The sequence below is a fragment of the Primulina eburnea genome, chromosome 16 (genome assembly GCF_022965805.1).
Source record: "Primulina eburnea isolate SZY01 chromosome 16, ASM2296580v1, whole genome shotgun sequence".
Lineage (NCBI taxonomy): Eukaryota > Viridiplantae > Streptophyta > Magnoliopsida > Lamiales > Gesneriaceae > Primulina > Primulina eburnea.
This window is the reverse complement of record NC_133116.1, coordinates 2,890,494-2,908,621: the sequence shown is the minus strand read 5'-3', so window position 1 is coordinate 2,908,621 and position 18,128 is coordinate 2,890,494. Positions and strand designations below refer to the sequence as shown.

General features: G+C 33.9%; 3 protein-coding genes across 3 annotated transcripts; 1 reads left to right on the top strand and 2 right to left on the bottom strand.

Annotated features, from left to right (window-relative positions):
• Positions 1-2,227: 2,227 nt before the first annotated feature.
• LOC140817247 (WRKY transcription factor 55-like) lies at positions 2,228-4,318 on the bottom strand. Its single transcript, XM_073176884.1, has 3 exons — positions 3,703-4,318; positions 3,078-3,209; positions 2,228-2,726 (listed from the first exon to the last, which is right to left on the bottom strand). Exons 1-3 carry the CDS (start codon positions 4,191-4,193, stop codon positions 2,282-2,284), a joined length of 1,068 nt encoding a protein of 355 aa, XP_073032985.1. The 5' UTR covers positions 4,194-4,318; the 3' UTR covers positions 2,228-2,281.
• Positions 4,319-5,740: 1,422 nt separating this feature from the next.
• LOC140817310 (pentatricopeptide repeat-containing protein At2g40720) lies at positions 5,741-9,207 on the bottom strand. Its single transcript, XM_073176952.1, has one exon. The coding sequence runs from the start codon at positions 8,565-8,567 to the stop codon at positions 5,991-5,993; it is 2,577 nt and encodes an 858-aa protein (XP_073033053.1). The 5' UTR covers positions 8,568-9,207; the 3' UTR covers positions 5,741-5,990.
• A 5,447-nt stretch (positions 9,208-14,654) lies between these two features.
• On the top strand, positions 14,655-17,643 carry LOC140816920 (transcription factor RF2b-like). Its single transcript, XM_073176426.1, has 4 exons — positions 14,655-15,333; positions 16,224-16,356; positions 16,864-16,948; positions 17,107-17,643. The coding sequence occupies exons 1-4, from the start codon at positions 14,858-14,860 to the stop codon at positions 17,463-17,465; spliced, it is 1,053 nt and encodes a 350-aa protein (XP_073032527.1). The 5' UTR covers positions 14,655-14,857; the 3' UTR covers positions 17,466-17,643.
• Positions 17,644-18,128: the final 485 nt, after the last annotated feature.

The window sequence follows — 18,128 nt, the reverse complement described above, 5'->3', positions numbered from 1 at the left end:
TAATGAATATGTAATTTATGTCATATTTTGTGTGTATCAATGAACAAGTTTTATTATGTTAATGATTTTTTTGTAAATTGTGAATGAATGAGGAAAAAAGTTTTTCATTAGAGTTGTTAATGAGAATTCAAGAAACAAATACGAACTTTCCTTCTCTTCCGATCTGTAATTCATTATCCATTTCAACTTGCAAGCTCCAGTTTCTGGTTTATTATTATTTTTTTTGCTGTTTTTCTGCTTTCTCTTTAGGTTGATTGGCCTCCAATTTCAGGCACGAATTCAGGTTAGTGCACAGATGCAACACTTTGGTTACATTTTGTTGTAGATTACTTGGTTTTGTTGCTTAGCTAATGTGATTTCATCCCGATTTATGCTCCGATTCACATTTCTGACTTCCCTTTTCGATGAGCATGCTTTCAATCACAGCCATTTTTTTCCCACTCGGATCGTTGATGCTTAGATTTTATATTTTTTGTGTTGTTATTTTTTACACTGGATTTTGTTGCTTAGTTGCTGTATTACTGTTCAAATTTGTATTTCTGCATATTCTGAGATGATGTACAAAAGCGAGAGGATGTTGAGGCACGTGTGTTTTTAGGTCGACGGTGCAGATTGGTTGATGAACATCCTTCATCGACGGCTGAGAAAATACGCGCGTGTGAGTGAATATTCTTCGTTACTGGAGGTTTTTCTTAAAAAACTGGGACGTTTTACTTTTATTTTTTACGAATATTTATTTCATTCAAAAATTTGGTATCCCATTATTTTATACAATCAACATTCCTACAAATTTTAATAACTCATTTCACTGAAATAAAATTTTTTGTAACCTTAAAAAACATGATTCTTCACAAATTATTAAAAAAAAATGCATTTTTCTTAATCCAAAATTTTGCATTAACTTCTTCTTAAATTGATCAAAATCTCAACGTTGGTCGTAATAATTTTGGAGTTAGTCTCATGTGAGACCGTCTCACGGGTCATAATCCGTGAGACGGGTCAACCCTACCCATATTCACAATAAAAAGTAATACTTTTAGAATAAAAAGTAATACTTTTTCATGGGTAACCCAAATAAGAGATCCGTCTCACAAATACGACCCGTGAGACCGTCTCACACAAGTTTTTGCCATAATTTTGTTATTCAAAAGTGTTAATTAGGACATTTTAGTAAATAAATAGAATATCCTTGGATAATCTTGCCCCATAATCTTTTATATAAAAAAAAGATGTGTGTTATTCAATTAGAAGTATTCTTGATATTTTATTAAAAAAAATAGTATTAAACTTAATTTTTTGTTATCAGACACTATAGATTAAAAAATTTCAGTTTCTCATTTTTATTTCAAGCTCTACTCACTTTTGAGTTTTTTCACTCTATCATCATTCATAAATTTAATCACTTTTCTAAATATTGATTATTTTTATAAATTCGAGGACCCGTCTCACAAAATTTTCTCCCGACGAATGTGTAGTATGTCTTTGTTCTTAATGTTGTTTAATAGATGTCTGAGTGTAGCTTTCTCCGTCCGAAGATCTCCATTTTCTAAGTGGCCGTGCGAGCTAAAATCTTTATCCGAAGTTGGTTTTTCAAAAGACAGACTCTTTACTCTTTGGCCAACAAGAACAACAGATTTTGACCGTGACACTTCTCGTTGCTCCTCCCACTTTTTCCGGCAAATGTTATGTTCAGCTATGCCCACCCACCTCGACAATCCCCTGATTGTAATGTTATCGATCCGTGTGACGATCTTATATAAATTTTCGTGTTTTTCTATTCAATAATATGAGATACATTACTTTTAACCAATTATATTACAACATAGTATTATTAATTAATTGCCTAAGTCGATAAAATTTATTTAAAAAAAATTGTTAGAAATTTTAAGTTTTTGTCATCACGATTAACATTTAAGTAAGATACTACAGTTCGTTGAGTGAATGTATGTTCTTAGTATATTGGTTATTCAAAATTGTTCAAAGTTATTTTTTACAACTTTGAACTAAATTTATTCCGAGATTTATTTATTTTTTTCGAGTTACGATTTTGTGTAATTTAGATTTTGTGTAATTTAGGGATTAAAACTCTGGATTGAATACAGTAATATATGTAAACTCTCATGGCAATCGACAAGTTTAAAACTATTTTTTTTTTTTTAAGATTCAAAATTTATAAGAAAATAAATTGCACCGTGAATTATGGATATTTAAGTACATATATTCGACAGTATTTGTTTGTATGTAATTCACCAAAATCTATTATCTATCTTTGATTAAATCACTAGCTTCTTCCGTAGTCCCACTTATGATCATCAAGGGAGGAGAAGATAAGATCCATGCTATTGCTTCTGCTGATACCAGAATTAAACATCGCATCGGCCATATCCGCCACCTGCTGAAACTCGTTGAACTTCCCGCGACCGCCGCTGCTTCCAGCCTCCACTCCGCCGGAGCTAGCAGGAACACCTCCAAGGTGGCGGAAGATATTCGTGGAGAGAAACTGGGTCGTGGCCATCAGTGATGTAGGAAAAGGTGGTAGTGGCGGCGACTGTCCGGTTGTAGAGGGTGGGAGCAGAACCGGCGCTGCGTCGGAGGCGGAGGGCACGCGGCAGATGTGGTTGTTTCGATATGTAACCTCGAATACAAAGGGCTCGTTGTCGAGTCGTTGGACTTGCTTCTTTGCGGGGCAATGGCGTAGTTTCTGTTGTGTGCATATGTAGTAACTCCTGCAATTAAATTTTCTTTTAAAAAAAGATAAATAATTCATTTAAGTACTAAAAGTTATTGAGACGGAAGAAAAAAAAATTATTGATACTTTTACCAAATTAAAACTGAAAAATGAATATCACAGATTAATTGCATGATTTTTATATGAAAAATAATTAGTTGGTGTGTTTCATACCTCGAATATCAGGTTAAAAACCTGATATATGTATGTGTGTGTGTGTTTATATATATATATATATATATATATATATATATATATATATATATATATATATATATATATATATATATATCTCGATAATCTTGTTTTATATATATATAGGCACGCATGTAATGTATGATAATTATACCTCGGATACGCGTGTCCCAAGATTTCTTTTTGACCGTATTTCTTCCATTTAAAACCATCTTCAGGCGGAGTTTCGTTGTTACCCATTTGAGGAGCAGCTACCTTTTTCACTACTTTGTCAACTTCATTCTTCCTGTGGTTTAATTAATTTACTAAAGTATTAATAAGGAAGAAAAACCAAAGTCTTAGCTAGAGTTTTATTATTTGATAAAATGTTCTTTCAATTTATGAATGAATGTATGCTACTTATAATATATAATATAATGTTTTCCAATTTATAAAGTCATGTCACCTTATTATTATACATCAATTATCTAAATACGAGCCCAAACATTTTGCATTATTTAATTTGGGAGAGAGAATAAATATTTGTTTACTCGATACAAAAGAGCAAACGAAGCTCAAATGTTTAATAAATTTTATGTCAGATTTGAGCTTGGAAAGCCAAGATTGAGTTTATTAAACGTGAAAATGATGAAAAATCACAATGTAAAGTTCTATTTTATGGAATACCAAAATACATATATTTGGTCTTTTTGCGTAAAACAATTTTCATGATGGTTTCATGCAGATGAGATGAAACTATGTTATTCATTTCATATTTTGGAAAAATTAAGGTTGCTCACCTCCTCCCATGTGTCTGAGAAGAGGAAGCTGAGCTGAAATCCAGTGGAGTCTGTCCGCCAATTCCTCCGCTCGAACCACCCATTATATCCCCTCCAACGCCGCTCATTTCACCGAACATCATGAACTCCAAGCACAGCTGCCGCTGCCGCCGTTGATCATGAAGCGGCATTCCTTTCATTTCACCGCTCTCCGGCACGTCATCGACGCGTCTAATATGCGCGGTTCCAACTCCTGAGATTGCTCGAGCATCAAGCGAAGCCATTGCATGCTCTCGAATCCCCCCTCCAATCCCTAATCCATGCAGCTCTTGAACACCCATTTGCCCCACAGAAAGCAGTACTGTTTCTCTCACGTTTCTGAATACAGAAACTATTTCTTCGCATGATTTCACCAGAATATCTGGTTGGTTTGCTAGATTTGGCAAGTTATGTTCAAGAATTTTAGCCAAGTTACACCCATGTAAAATCATTGATTCTAAGCAATTCTCCATCTCCAGTACTTTGGATTAATCTCTCTTCTCTTGTTTTATTTTCTCGCTTAGTTTTTCTGTATTTGGGTTTGGAAAACATATTTGCGATCGTATGTATAAATAATATGAGAGGGATCGAAAACGGGTTCATGATCATGCAGTATGTTTCTGGGTTACTGCCTATGGAAATTAAACTAAATATTCAAAGTATTTACATGTATTCAATACGCAAGAAGCTTAAGAAATAATGACTCAGTCAATGGTCGTTATTTCTTGGGCCATTTTCGTCGTTCTTTCAAGGAGTCAACGAGAAGACTTGGCTTCAACAGTGTACCGGGATATTTCAATTTTAGCATCGTAGGTGGATTATTTTCCATTTTCAGGCATTTAAAATATTAAATTACAATTTTAGTCTAGTAAATATACTAATTGCATCGTGGTGCCGAAATTTGATAAGAGGACATAAAAAATTACTGACATCTGTAATGTATCTTATGTGAAAAAAGACTAAAATTAATAATAAATACAAACTTACAACACTAAAGCTTCAATTTGAATATTTACTGGACTAAAATGAAAATTAATGATCCAGTTATGAGACCAAAATTTTATCTTACCCCAAACAAAATGTTATAGATTATCCAGAATATTAAAAACAAAAAGTGGGGTTGTAGAGGGAGATTTATTCGATGGTGTGGGTAGAACCAATGGCAAGAAAGGGATAATTTCTATATTTTTGCATGAACCAATGGCATCCATCATCACGGAAAAAACGATGTTGTCCCTTTTTTGTCATTGGACTGCATCTACCCATGAGGTAAGTGTGGCAATTAGAGATGGAAATCAATCGATTCGGGGTTGAATATGAGTAAAAATTTAAGATTTGAATTTGGCTCGAGTTAAGTATATTCAAGTTCAAACTCGATTCGAAACTTGAAAGTTTTTAATTTTTTTGTTCGAGTTCGACCGGAAATCTTTTAACATATTCGCAAATTATTCAAACTATTATTCAGATAGTTAGGATCGAAACAATTGTTTGAAAGCTCAAAACGTTCAAAAGTCCGAAATGCATATATATTATTATATAATTATATTAATAAAATACTAAGGTTGCGACTATCGAACAAAATAATTTGGTTCGAGTTAGGCTTGAAAAAGTTCGAACATGTTTGAGTTCACTTCGAGTTCGGATCAAGTTCGATAAATTCAAATGCGAATAAAAAAATTATCGAGTTTGCTCGAAAAATTCGCGAACTAAATCGATTCGTTTACAGCCCTAGAGACAAATAGCATCGAATCAAGCCCCATGGGATAATCGCGTCATTTTTCTTTAGTAGAAATTGTTATTTCTTTAATTTCATAAATGATTTTTTGAATATAAACATTTTGGATGGAAATAAGTCAGTTGTATATGGTATTTTAAACTTCTTGAAGTGAGAATGATGGATTCATTTTAAGAGTCATACGTACAGAATCGGTATGAACTCGATCAAACTAAGTTATTTTTTGAGCTCTAGCTTTATTCATGAACTTGAATAGAGTTTTTCATGAGCAACTATTAAATTTTGTGGAAACTAGTAGAAGCTCAGTAATCGTTGTCGATGGCAAGAGCACGATTTTCAAATCACATAACAATTCAAGCGTCATATTTTGATCGCAGTGAGACATTTGTAACCATAGAGCACCGCAGGACAAATGATAATCGTACAGATCCAACTCTCATTCGGGAACTGTTCCAACAAGTCAAGAACCAAACCCGCAAGAGAGTGCTTGGTCCAAGACTGATCAGCATCACAAAACGTCTCAAGATTACATATTTCATCCTGGCTCAAATAATATTTCACCTGCTTCCATACTAAAGTCCAATTTATTCATGCTATTCTTAAGATTATCAATCGTCTCATGAATCATAACTGTACTAGGAGAAGACGAATCCCCTGAGTAGAAAACATCAACCTTATTTTTCACTTCAATCCAACTACATCCAGGGATCTTCGTCAGCCCTTTCTCCCTCATCAATGCTCTCAAACTTGCAGCTTTTCCCTGTAGTCCAGTATCTATATACAAGTTTAACAGTTGAACATAATTGCTGCCTCGGTTCGGATCCATTTTGATGAGGTTTCTGGCAGCAAATTCACCGAGCTCAATATTGCAATGAACTCTACAAGAAGACAACAAAGATAGCCAAACGCCTCTGCCAGGAGTTATTGTCATGTTTTTTATCAAACTATAGGCATCATATAAGCGTGCAGCACGTCCTAGGAGGTCTACCATATTTACATAGTGCTCCATTTTAATCCCAATTTTGTATTCCTTCATGGATTGAAATATTTTCAGACCTTCTTCGACAAATCCACAGTGATTGCAAGAGGAAATCAAGGAGAGGAACGTTATCTCATCTGGTTCAATTCCTAAATTTCTCATCTCATGGAAAAACTCGATGGCCTTATGGCATTCGCTGTGTGACCCAAAACCAGCAATAATTGAATTCCACGACACAAGATTTCTTTTCAACATGTTATTGAACATATTTTGTGCGTAATTCAAGCATCCACACTTGATATACATGTCCATTAACGCATTGTCAACTTGAATATCATCAGGAATCTGGAGTCGAATATAATAACCATGTATGGCCTTTCCTTTAAGCAATCCTGCCATTGATGAAACTGCAGGAAGAACACTGGTAATTGATACAGCATCTGGGAACAAGCCATGCTGCAGAATTTGATGAAGAAGACTGATGGAGATATCTGGGAGGCCATTCTGGTAATAGCATGATATTAAAGAATTCCAAACCACCAAATTCTTCAGAGAGACATTTGAAAACACCCTTTTAGCCATATCTGGTAGCCCACATTGAGAATAAAAATTAATCAGAGAGCTACCCGCAAAAGGATTCAAGTTTAATCCTTTCTTTATTGATAATCCATGAACACAGAAACCAAGTCTTTCATCATTGAGTTCAGTGCAAGCAATAATTACAGTTGCTATTATGTTATGATCTGGCTTCACACCGTCACATTCCATTGCTTTATATAAATCTAATACCTCCAGGAATTTCCTATCTTCACATGTCCCTGACATCAGAGAGCCCCAAGCTACTAAGTCCTTTTCCTTCATTCCACTGAAAACTTTGTGTGCGTCCTTTGGACACCCAAGTTTCGAGTACATAGTCAATAGAGCACTTTGTACGGTCAGACTCTCCATCATTGGTTTTTTTATCAAATCGCCATGAATCATCCTGCCCAAATAAGATTCTCCAATCATATTGCATGCCACCAAAGTGTTTGATATGGTGAAAGAATTGGTTCCAACCATTCTAAATCGCATCTTATTGTAGATACGTAAAGCATCATTCGCACGGCCATCATTAACATATGCCGAGATCATGCCATTCCATATTTCCACCTCTTTATCCTCTACCATATAAAACACTCTCTCTGCATCTTTAAGGAATCCACACTTGGAGTAAAAGGTTATGAGAGAAGTGCTAACAAAAGGATCGTTCTCAAAACCTGCCTTAACCACATCACAGTGTATCTGACAACCATTTCCTATATCATCACCTTGTGAGCAAGCTGCCAGCACGCTGGAAAACGTTGTTGATCCAAGCTCGAGTCTCTCACTCTTTGCTAGCGAGTACAATTTCAAGCCATTTATCCAAAATCCATTTTCACAAAACCCATTGATCATTGCATTCCAAGCTGCCATACTGCAGTTATTTTCCAACTTCTCAAACACGTACCAAGCTTCCATTGGCATGTTAAAATTCGAGTACATATGGATCATGGCAGTAACTACAAAAGGATCATCATCAAAAGCGTTTCTTATCACGTAGGCATGAATTTCTGTACCATAAGCAATATCCAATACACGGTTACACGATCCAAGAAGAATGCACAAAGTGTAACCATCAGGCTTCACATTTAACAACTGCATCCGACGAAAATGAACCAAACCAACCTCGTAGATCCCATTTTTAGAAAGCCCGTCAATGATAGAATTCCAAAGAACCACATCCTGAACTAAAACTTCACATTGAGACGCAATATCAAACAGGTGTACTGCACTACTAAGCCACCCGCATTTCACATACATATCGAGAAGTGAAGTGGTGATGAAAGGATCATATTGAAGACCCATTTTGAGAATTATGGAATGGAGAGATTCACCGTAAAGTACATGTGAAAGATAAGCACATGCCTTGAGAAGAGATGGGAATGCGAATCTCGAAGTCTTGATAGGAAAATTTGGTTCTTTAGAGAATAAATGAAGGGCTTCAAGATACAGGCCTTGCTGAACCAAGGTTTTGGCTTTTCCTGTGATATGATGTGATGAGACACGGATTGGCCTCAGAATTGAAATGTTTCGAGAAATTATCATGATATTCATATAATTTCCATGCGCGGGTGTTGTCTAGACTTGCATTGTCCCTCGCTCAATCCGTACACAAACTTGTGAACCGTGGATTCAATTAAGAAGGTTCAGTCCAAAACACAGACAGGTTCTAATCGTTTGCACGGATTTTCCAAACAATCTTCTTCAAAATTGCTACCGAGTTCCCTTTGAACTTTTTCTCCCTCTTTTCTATACGGGATTTCGTTATATCAGATGTGCATAGAAATTCTTGTAAAAAGTAGAATAAGAATGCTGTTTAGAACCGATGGGATTGTTGTAGTTGCTTTCTTGAGAAATTTTGGTTGATCCCCTCATGTACGGCTATTTTTTTTTTGTAGCAAATAGCGTTTGTTAAAAAAGATAAAAGCTTGATTCGAAAAAAATATGTTAATTTGTTTCATCTCTACTTAACTGGCTTCTAGTTTTAGTAATTACCTTTGCTGAGTTGAAATGGAGGCCCTCAAATGGGTGATTGGTCATGACCGGCGGCCAGTTGTTTCTCCCGGAAGATTTTATTCAAAATTTTCATTTCGATTGTTGCTGAAAAAACTGTTTGTACCATAAATTTCTGACAAGAATATCTAACCCTAGTTAAAATACCAAAAAACAATGCCCAAATCCCAGTCAGCAACAATGTCAGTTTTCCTTGGACATCAGGAAGTTGCAAGTTGAATAAATGGAAGCAGCAGCAACAGCAGCAGCCCCAATAGCTAAATCTTTCTCAGAATTATCAGCTCCAGCGAATCTGCATTTCAAACTATCGAGACATAAACAACCTAAACTACAAGAAAATCATGTGCATCCAACTTTACAGGAACATTCTAAATTGTCTCGTAAAAAATTTCTAAAGGCTCCATCAGTTGTGAAGAACCGAACAAACCATTTTCACGAAACTGCATTGCCTTTCCCTTCATTTAACCAACTCTCCTGATAAAAATCATAAGTAACTTTTTTTTACAGATATCGCTTCGCCGGTTGTAATAAGCAATAAATAGATAGTGGATAATTGATACGATGGTTTCAAGAAAAGTGCAAGTTTTAGATGGTTTGCACAGCTGTGACACAAAAATCAAATCAAGAATTGCCGCGGGTATGTGGCCTAGCTGAGTAATCAATCAATTAGTAGGCAAATTTAATCAACTATAAATAACTCTGGATGTGTTGAGATAGTTTTAAAAAATTGAGCATTGGAGGTAAAGATGAGACAGTGGTGGGAGATACTAGATTGTTTGTTCAAAGAGAAAGATTAAGGTAGGTATAATTAACTTCACTTGAAGGTACTAAACATGGTTTAAGTGATTTGAGAACCACGGAAATCTCAAATAAATCATGATAGATTTCGTGATAACTGTAACACAACAAAATTAAGCTGAGCAAGCTTGCAGTGTATATATGAAACCAAGCTAAGACGAATAACTCAGTCATGAATTCAAACAAATCTTTCTACCTATAAACGACACAACAACCTCACCAGATGGATGACCTTCTTCTTCAGCAAGAGCTTTATCCATCACTTCAAAATGCTTGGACAATCTATCACGGTGTCCTCGAGCTGTTTCTAAGTTGCAAATGGATCTCACGAATCTTTATCTGTGAGACGAGTCAACCCTACCGATATTCACAATAAAAAATAATACTCTTTAACATAAATAGTAATAATAATTTTTCATGCATGGTCCAAATAAGATATTTGTCTCACAAAATACAATCCGTGAGACAGTCTCACATAAGTTTTTGCCTAGATCAAGTACGCGATTATTGTTATTTTCCATTAGCATGAATCCTCGGTTTTTCAAAAGATACATGTAAAATCAAATTGGTTGAAGAGATTTTTTTTTTTTTTTTAACAATAACTAGATAAAACTCATGCTCAAATTTGAGTCAAACATACTACTTAAACTCATGATTCTATTCGATTCGATTCGTTTTACACGGTTAATTCGTATTAATGGGTTTGGACTCTAAAAATGCTTAGTTTTTTTAATGAGTGTGAGACGGTCTGGTATATCTTCATTCGTGAGACGAGTTATCTCTACTCAAAAAATAATAATTTTATATAAAAAATAATATTTTATTATGATTGAACCAAATAGAAAATGTCTCACAAAATTAATTCTAACCCATGAATTTTTATATTTTTAATAGATGGATTGCTAGATTCCCAGTGCACCCCACTTAGGAGGCAGAGGAAAGAACAGTAATCTCGCGTCTTCATTACAAATTGATGTATAACGCAAATAAATATTAATAAATATATCGACCACACAATATGATTCACTTTTGTGGGGATAGAAAGCAAGATTTGCATGTGCGTACACCTGCCAAAAATATATAGAATATATATATACGAGGTCGAATATGAGACATTTAGTCACTTTATAATTGAATATTTGATTTTTTTTAAAAAAATCTAAATTATAGTAAATTGCGAATTATAAAAAAAATCTAAAATTTATAGTAAATTGCGAATTATAATTATTATCATTTCAAATAATAACTTAATGAATTAAATTACTATTTAATGGGAATGGTGTGGAGAATTGCTACTTTGTGTGAATATAAAAAGTAATCTTTGTATTTGTAATTATTAATCAAATGATGCATTTCGCGTGTCATATATTTCACCTAATTTGTTTAATCAAATGATGCATTTCGTGTGTCATATCTTTCACCTAATTTGTTAAACATTTAGGTTCATGGTTGAAAGAGATTAAAAGATTAATGCCAGTAGATTAGGGTTTATTTTATCCTATCTATGTGGGCATTGTTCCCATGACAAAATAGATGGTCAATATTTGCCCACGTATATATAAGACTCATTTTTTTGAAAATTGTATGTGTGGTAAGATCTTACCCGTTGAAATAAAGTGAGGGTAGTACCCACATAGGTAGGATCTCATCTACTTAGATTGAGGCCATGAAAGTCTGTCCAAAAACTTGGTTCTTTCTACGTGGATGAAATTTATATATTTTGTTAATCTTCATTAGTTAAGGATTAAAAACAGCTAAATTTTAATGAAATTTATTAATGATTTAGTAATTTGATAATGATTAATTAGTGTTAAAGAAATACCACTTAGTTCCTCATCTACAAGGAATATCATAATAACATGATATCAAATTTGGATATATTTGTTAATTCATTTTTTCATCATATTTTATCTCATATCATTTTAAATTCCAAAATTAACAAATTTTTCTTAATTTTTTTTTTTAAAATAAAAACACACATAGTTTTAAGTATTATGTGTTATGGATCTAAAAATTAAAATTTTACCAATTTAGCGAATGGTGCATAAGGATAGTTTTACCAACAACAACGATCTGAGTTATAATATAATGTTAAGATCAGGTATCTGATCTTAACTTCATCTCAAAAGTTGATTCAAGAGGAATGATTGTCTAAATCCATATGTACAATTAATTCTCAACAACTTAATTCAGCAGATGTAAGACATCTAACATATGAAATAAAAAAATCTGAAACGACATTCTCCATCTGATTTTAACGTGCAATTTTCTATGATTTTGTTCAGTGTGTATGATTTACAGACTAATGCATATATCTGGAGTTTACCATGTTCAATAAATGTGGTTTCTCGTCATAAAACAAGTAAAAAAAAATTCCGACATGGTACCCTTAGGGTGGGTGTTTGGGTTTCGATTTCGGGTAGCTGATCTGATCCAATCGAGTCAAGTAATTTTAAAAATGTAAGGTTAATATAACCCGACTATTTTGCACAGGGTCGTATTTTTGGGTGGTATTTTACTCTCGAATAACCCGATCGGGTACCCATTTCTTTTTTTTTTTTTAAAAAGAAAATAGGGCTTTCAATGTTGGTTTGGACAGCGAGCATTTTATATTATAACAAAAATCACAAAAATGAGGCTTTCGTGAATGTATGTATGGCCACTCATGAAATTCGGAAGTGTAGCTATGTTTTGTTGTATTCAATTAGGCGTCTTATATGCTCTCACCAATCACCAGGTAGCATAGAATAGAAAAAAGAATAGGTTTTTTGTGAAACCGTATTACGAATTTTTATATGTTAGACGGTCAACTCTACCGATAATTATAATTAAGAATAATATTTTAGCATAAAAAATAATACTTTTTTCATGGATGACTAAAATAAGAGATTTGTCTCCCCGTGAAAACGTCTCACACAAGTTTTTGCCTAAGAAAAATACGGGAGGCGTTTGGAGGAGGGTGTTGTGAGAACCAATTGATTGAATTAATTTTAACTGGCATGAAGAAACAATTCCAAGTTACAAGATTTTGGTTAGGGGTGATCACGGTGCGGTTTTGCGGTTATTTTGAAAAAATTCAAACCGAATTGCCATATGCGGTCGGTTAGTATTTTGAAAAATTAATTGCGGTTTTACATGAAAAATTAGCCTTGCGGTTCAAGCGGTTGCGGTCGGTTTACGGTTTTTTAAATGAAAATTAAAATATTAGAACATATATTCTAATTTATTTGAAAACAACAACAATATATTGTCTTCAAATATAAAATATAGTACAAAACATATAAAAATCAAAATAGATAAAACAATAATCAAGATTCAAAACCAAGGTAATAATTTAACAACACAACACATTCACAACAAAAATGACATTTATAATATTTTATCTTTTTTTTTTACTTTCAAACTTCAAACAAAATATAGTAACAAAAGAAATAAATATTTAATAAAAGACTAATTTGAAGAATAATTAAGAAAAAGATAAGTTTTATTTGTAAAAATAATAATTTTGAATAGAGTTGTGATATAATGAATGATGACTTATTTATAAAAATATGTTATTTACAAATTATTATAATTTTAGGCCTAATATTATGACAAACGATTTCGGCGGTGCGGTTTGGTGCGGTTTTTGACCAAAAAAATAACCGAACCGCGTATGCGATGCGGTTTATGATTAATATTTTTAATCGCGGTTTTTATAAAATATTATGAAACACGGTGCGGTACAATTCGGTTCGGGCGGGTCGAGCGGTTAGTAAAAAAATTTGATCACCCCTAATTTTGGTTCCATTAAGGGGTTCAAGTCCTTGATTGACCCAGACAAACTGATTGAATTGAACGCATCAATGTCGCTTGCCACGATACCCTTTAAAAACTCGTCCTTGACCCGACCCAGATCGAGTACTCAACTAGTCAGGTGGCCTAAAAATCGAGTTGGGTATGAAAAATGGTACCCGACAAAATCGGACGTCCATCCCATGGTTCCTATACGTATAAACATGAACAAACTTCCACATTGTGTTTGGAATCATGGAATTCAAGAGGATTTGGTGAGATTTGGAATGAAATTAACATTTTAATGTTTGGAAATATGAAATTTCAAAATGAGATTGATATTTGTGGAATTTAATGTGATTTGATTTAACTAGTTGAAATATTTGCAAAATAAATATGATTTTAAAAATAAAAATATTTTACTAAAAAATATTTGGAAAAATTATTTCAAAATTAATTTTAAATATTTTATATTAAAAAATTCTATATATAAGACATTTTTTTAAAAAAATGTTGTTTTAATAGTAAAAATTAAATTTATCAAAATTTGATAAATTTATTTGTGATGATAAACTTTATAATTTTTGTATCTATTAAAAAAATTGTTCAATAAAAATATTTTTATATATTCGAAAATAAATTTTTTCTTCATACAAAACAAATTTTTTTATATAAGTATTGTTAATAATTATTCTATTTTTTCCTTGTTCAAACATACTTTTATTTTTTATATATATATTATATTATTAATTATTAAGTGTAAGATATGATAATAACTAACTAAAATGGACACCAATTTTTTTTTCAATTTTACTTTTACTTTTGTTTTTTGTTTTTTTTTTTAAATTTCGACAAACATTTTTTTTATTTTTTTATTTCAATCATTTAAATATTAATTTAATTTTTTATAATTTGTCAAATTTTATTTAATTCATCGATAATAATAAAAAAAATTATTCAAAAGAGGAATGTATGTAAAGTAAATATATATATATATATATATATATATATATATATATATATATATATATATCCTCCGTCAGAGGCTGGGATCCCATGCATGCCCCACACGCTCAAATGATTATACCCCCATCAACTCCGCCCTTCAAAACTCCTCGCTCCTCCTCCCCCACGTCTCCATTTTCAACCCCGCATTTTTCAATTTACATCTATTCTTGTCAACTTTATTCCAAGAACTAAAGGAAACACATGTATGTCCACTTCTCAAACTGCAAGAGTATATAAATCAACATAACGAAATGCAAGATCCAAACTTTAAGTTGAACCAAACGCCGTCGCAATCTTCCGCAATGAGGCTGATTCATCACCGCAGGGCTCATTCGGAGGTGAAGTTCCGGATGCCGGAGCACATGGATCTGGTGTCCGACCAGTTCGATGCTCCGGAGGGGAGTTTTGATGAAATGGGATCTGTGGATTATCTGTTCTCTACTTATATGGACATAGAGAAGTTCGGCGGAGGCGCAGGTGCGGGATGCGGATCTGCGGTTGTAGACTCGATTGCTATATTCAATGCTGGTGAGACGGCTGTGGAAGGCGGAGATGACGGTGACGGAAGGATGAGTATCAGTGGAGTGGCTAGGCCGAGGCATAGGTATAGTAATTCTGTGGATAGTTCGAGTCTAATGCTGGATGAGAGTAACATTGAAGCAAAGACAGCCATGTCTCCTGATAAGCTTGCTGAGTTGTGGACTCTAGACCCCAAACGTGCCAAAAGGTCGTTTCTTTTTTACTCCTTTTTTCTGGGATTTTTTTTTGGTGTGTGTTTCTTGATTCCAAATCTTTATATCGGAACGAATCGGGTTTAGTACATTATTGGAAATAATACGAGTAATAGATTTTTGTGAAAAAGAGAGATCCAATGGTTTCCTTTTTTGTGGATTGGAGTGAAACTGGTCGGTTGTTTTCGATAATATAAAATTTCGAAGGAAAAAAAGGAGTTGGGATAACTTTAGATTGTTTGAAATCATACACATAAGTATACGTATAATAATACTTAAAAAATATGTGAAACTTAGACCTAAGGAGACGGCTACCAGTGGCTCCACCTCCCTGGATACCTGATCTTGAACATGTTATAGCAACCAGGTTGACTAATTTGCGATATCTTTTTCCAAAGAGTTCATCCTTTTAATCTGTCAATTATTTAAGTTTCGATTTTATGGTGGTTAATGAAGGATATATGCTAATTATCAGTGATAGGTTTTATTGGACAATGCCACAATGGTAATCATAGATTGTCCCATAGATAAATAATGATGATGTCAAATGACATTTCTAGCTTATTTTAAGGGAGTTTTTTTTAATTAAAGGATCTTGATAAAAATGTCCGATTCGGGGCATAAGTGGATAACTGATATCTGCTATCCTATAGTTTCAGATTTCCACTTGTTTTCTTTCAAATAATTTTCTGGGCCGAATTATTTTCTGGATCATTGATTTCCATAGCTAGTAAACTACCTTGTTTGGCAAGTATTTATCTTGATTAATTTTATACAGAACATACTAGACGGCACTTGAACTTATAGACATTCCTCTTGAATTTAGTACGAATTGATGAATATAACCGACATTCATTTTTCTTGTATTGGCGTCATCATGGAGCAGGATTATGGCAAACCGTCAATCTGCTGCTCGATCCAAAGAGAGAAAGGCACGATATATGTCTGAGCTCGAAAGAAAGGTTCAGAACCTTCAAACAGAAGCGACAACTCTCTCTGCACAACTCACACTGTTTCAGGTAGTGCTTCTCTTAGAACTATTCGTACCTTTTTTTGTTTTATTTATGCTAACAGATTTGAGGGGACTAATGGGACATTTGTGTCCTACGGAACATGTAAAATGTTTGTATGGCATGGAACTGGTGCACATGATTGAAATTTATGATCTGATGATATGCTTGTTCTTTGGGTTCGTAGAATCCGTTCTGAAGTCTTTCTGGTTGTCTCGACTAACTCAGGATGACCAAAATTTTCTTGGGATTATTATGCAAAATACCAAGTGCATAAATCTTTTTCTGTAGAATTAGTTCCCTTGCTGAGACATTCTCTGTAGTGAAAACTGAAGTATAATCTTCGCATAAATCTTTTTCTGTAGAATCAGTTCCCTTTCTCTGAGACGTTCTCTGTACTGAAAATTGTTGTATAATCTTCTCTGTAAATTTTACCGGAATGTAAGCTGCTACCAGGGTGCATTTTTCCTTTGGATATTATTTGATGGCTTCAAGAGGAAATGTTTGTTCTTGCAGAGAGACACAACAGGGTTGAGTAATGAAAACACGGAGCTCAAACTTCAGTTACAACACATGGAACAGCAAGCACGGTTACGCGATGGTAAGCAGCAGCATGCATTCATGAATGGTGAAGTACTTTAACTTGATAAACCGTCCGAGTAAATATATATTAAGATCCGAGTTGCCTATGTAGGAAATTATAAAATGGTCAATTAATTCGGTAGGCTCTCCCACATAACATGTCAGTGTGTTATGCAGCACTCAACGAAGCACTGAAGCAAGAAGTAGACAGACTCAGAACCGCCACCGGAGAAATATCTTCCGCCCCTTCAGATGCAATTTTCAACACTGCAATGCAGCATGTCCCGTACAACCCCCCCACCTTCTTTTCCCATAACAACTCGAGAAACGTACAACTCCCGCCATTTCATCCCATTCATACTGCCATGTCGAGTCATCAGCATCCTATGACAACGTCTGCACTCGGTTTCTCCGACAGGTTGCACCAGGATCCTTTAGGTCGCTTCCAGGGTCTTGATATCAGTAGCAGAGGCTCCAATCTTGTCAAATCTGAAGGCACTTCTCTTTCTGCCAGTGAAAGCAGCAACACATTGTGATTCAGGGGTTTTTTTTACCCCATTCAAGTAGAGTATCTGTTTTAAGCCTATTTGTTTACTTGTTCATAGAACTGACGGTATTCAACGTCCTGACGAGTCATTGTAATCAACATTATTTCATTTGTTAACATTTTTTAAACTAGATTCATTCCCCATTTTCAAATAGAAGTTATTACTATGCCCATATAATATATTTTATTGAAGCACGTAGTCTCTTTAGAAAATTATTGAGACAGCCCTTTAAAAATGTATAATTAATTAAACATATTGAACGAATTTATGTTTAAATATTCTATAAATAAATTAAAGTAGGAAAAAATTTCATTGTCTCTGTGATATCTTTGTCCCACATCGAAAAAATCAAAGATTTAAAATGAGTTTATAATGGCTTACAATAGACTTCTATAGTAACTAAAGCGAGGACGAATACGAAGTAGTTGTTATAGGGGCCCATTGTGTACAGTCACACAGACGCGGGCCCGAGCTCGGGACGTGACAATCTCAACATAAAAATAATCATATATTGTGTTTTTTTAATGTAATTTCACAAAATAATATATTTTTACTTCGACTAATTAATATAATATTACGCCAATCCACTTTCATCTTTTGTGAAATTTATAAAACTCGAAAATGAGGGCCCGAGGTCTGCCTTATAAATAT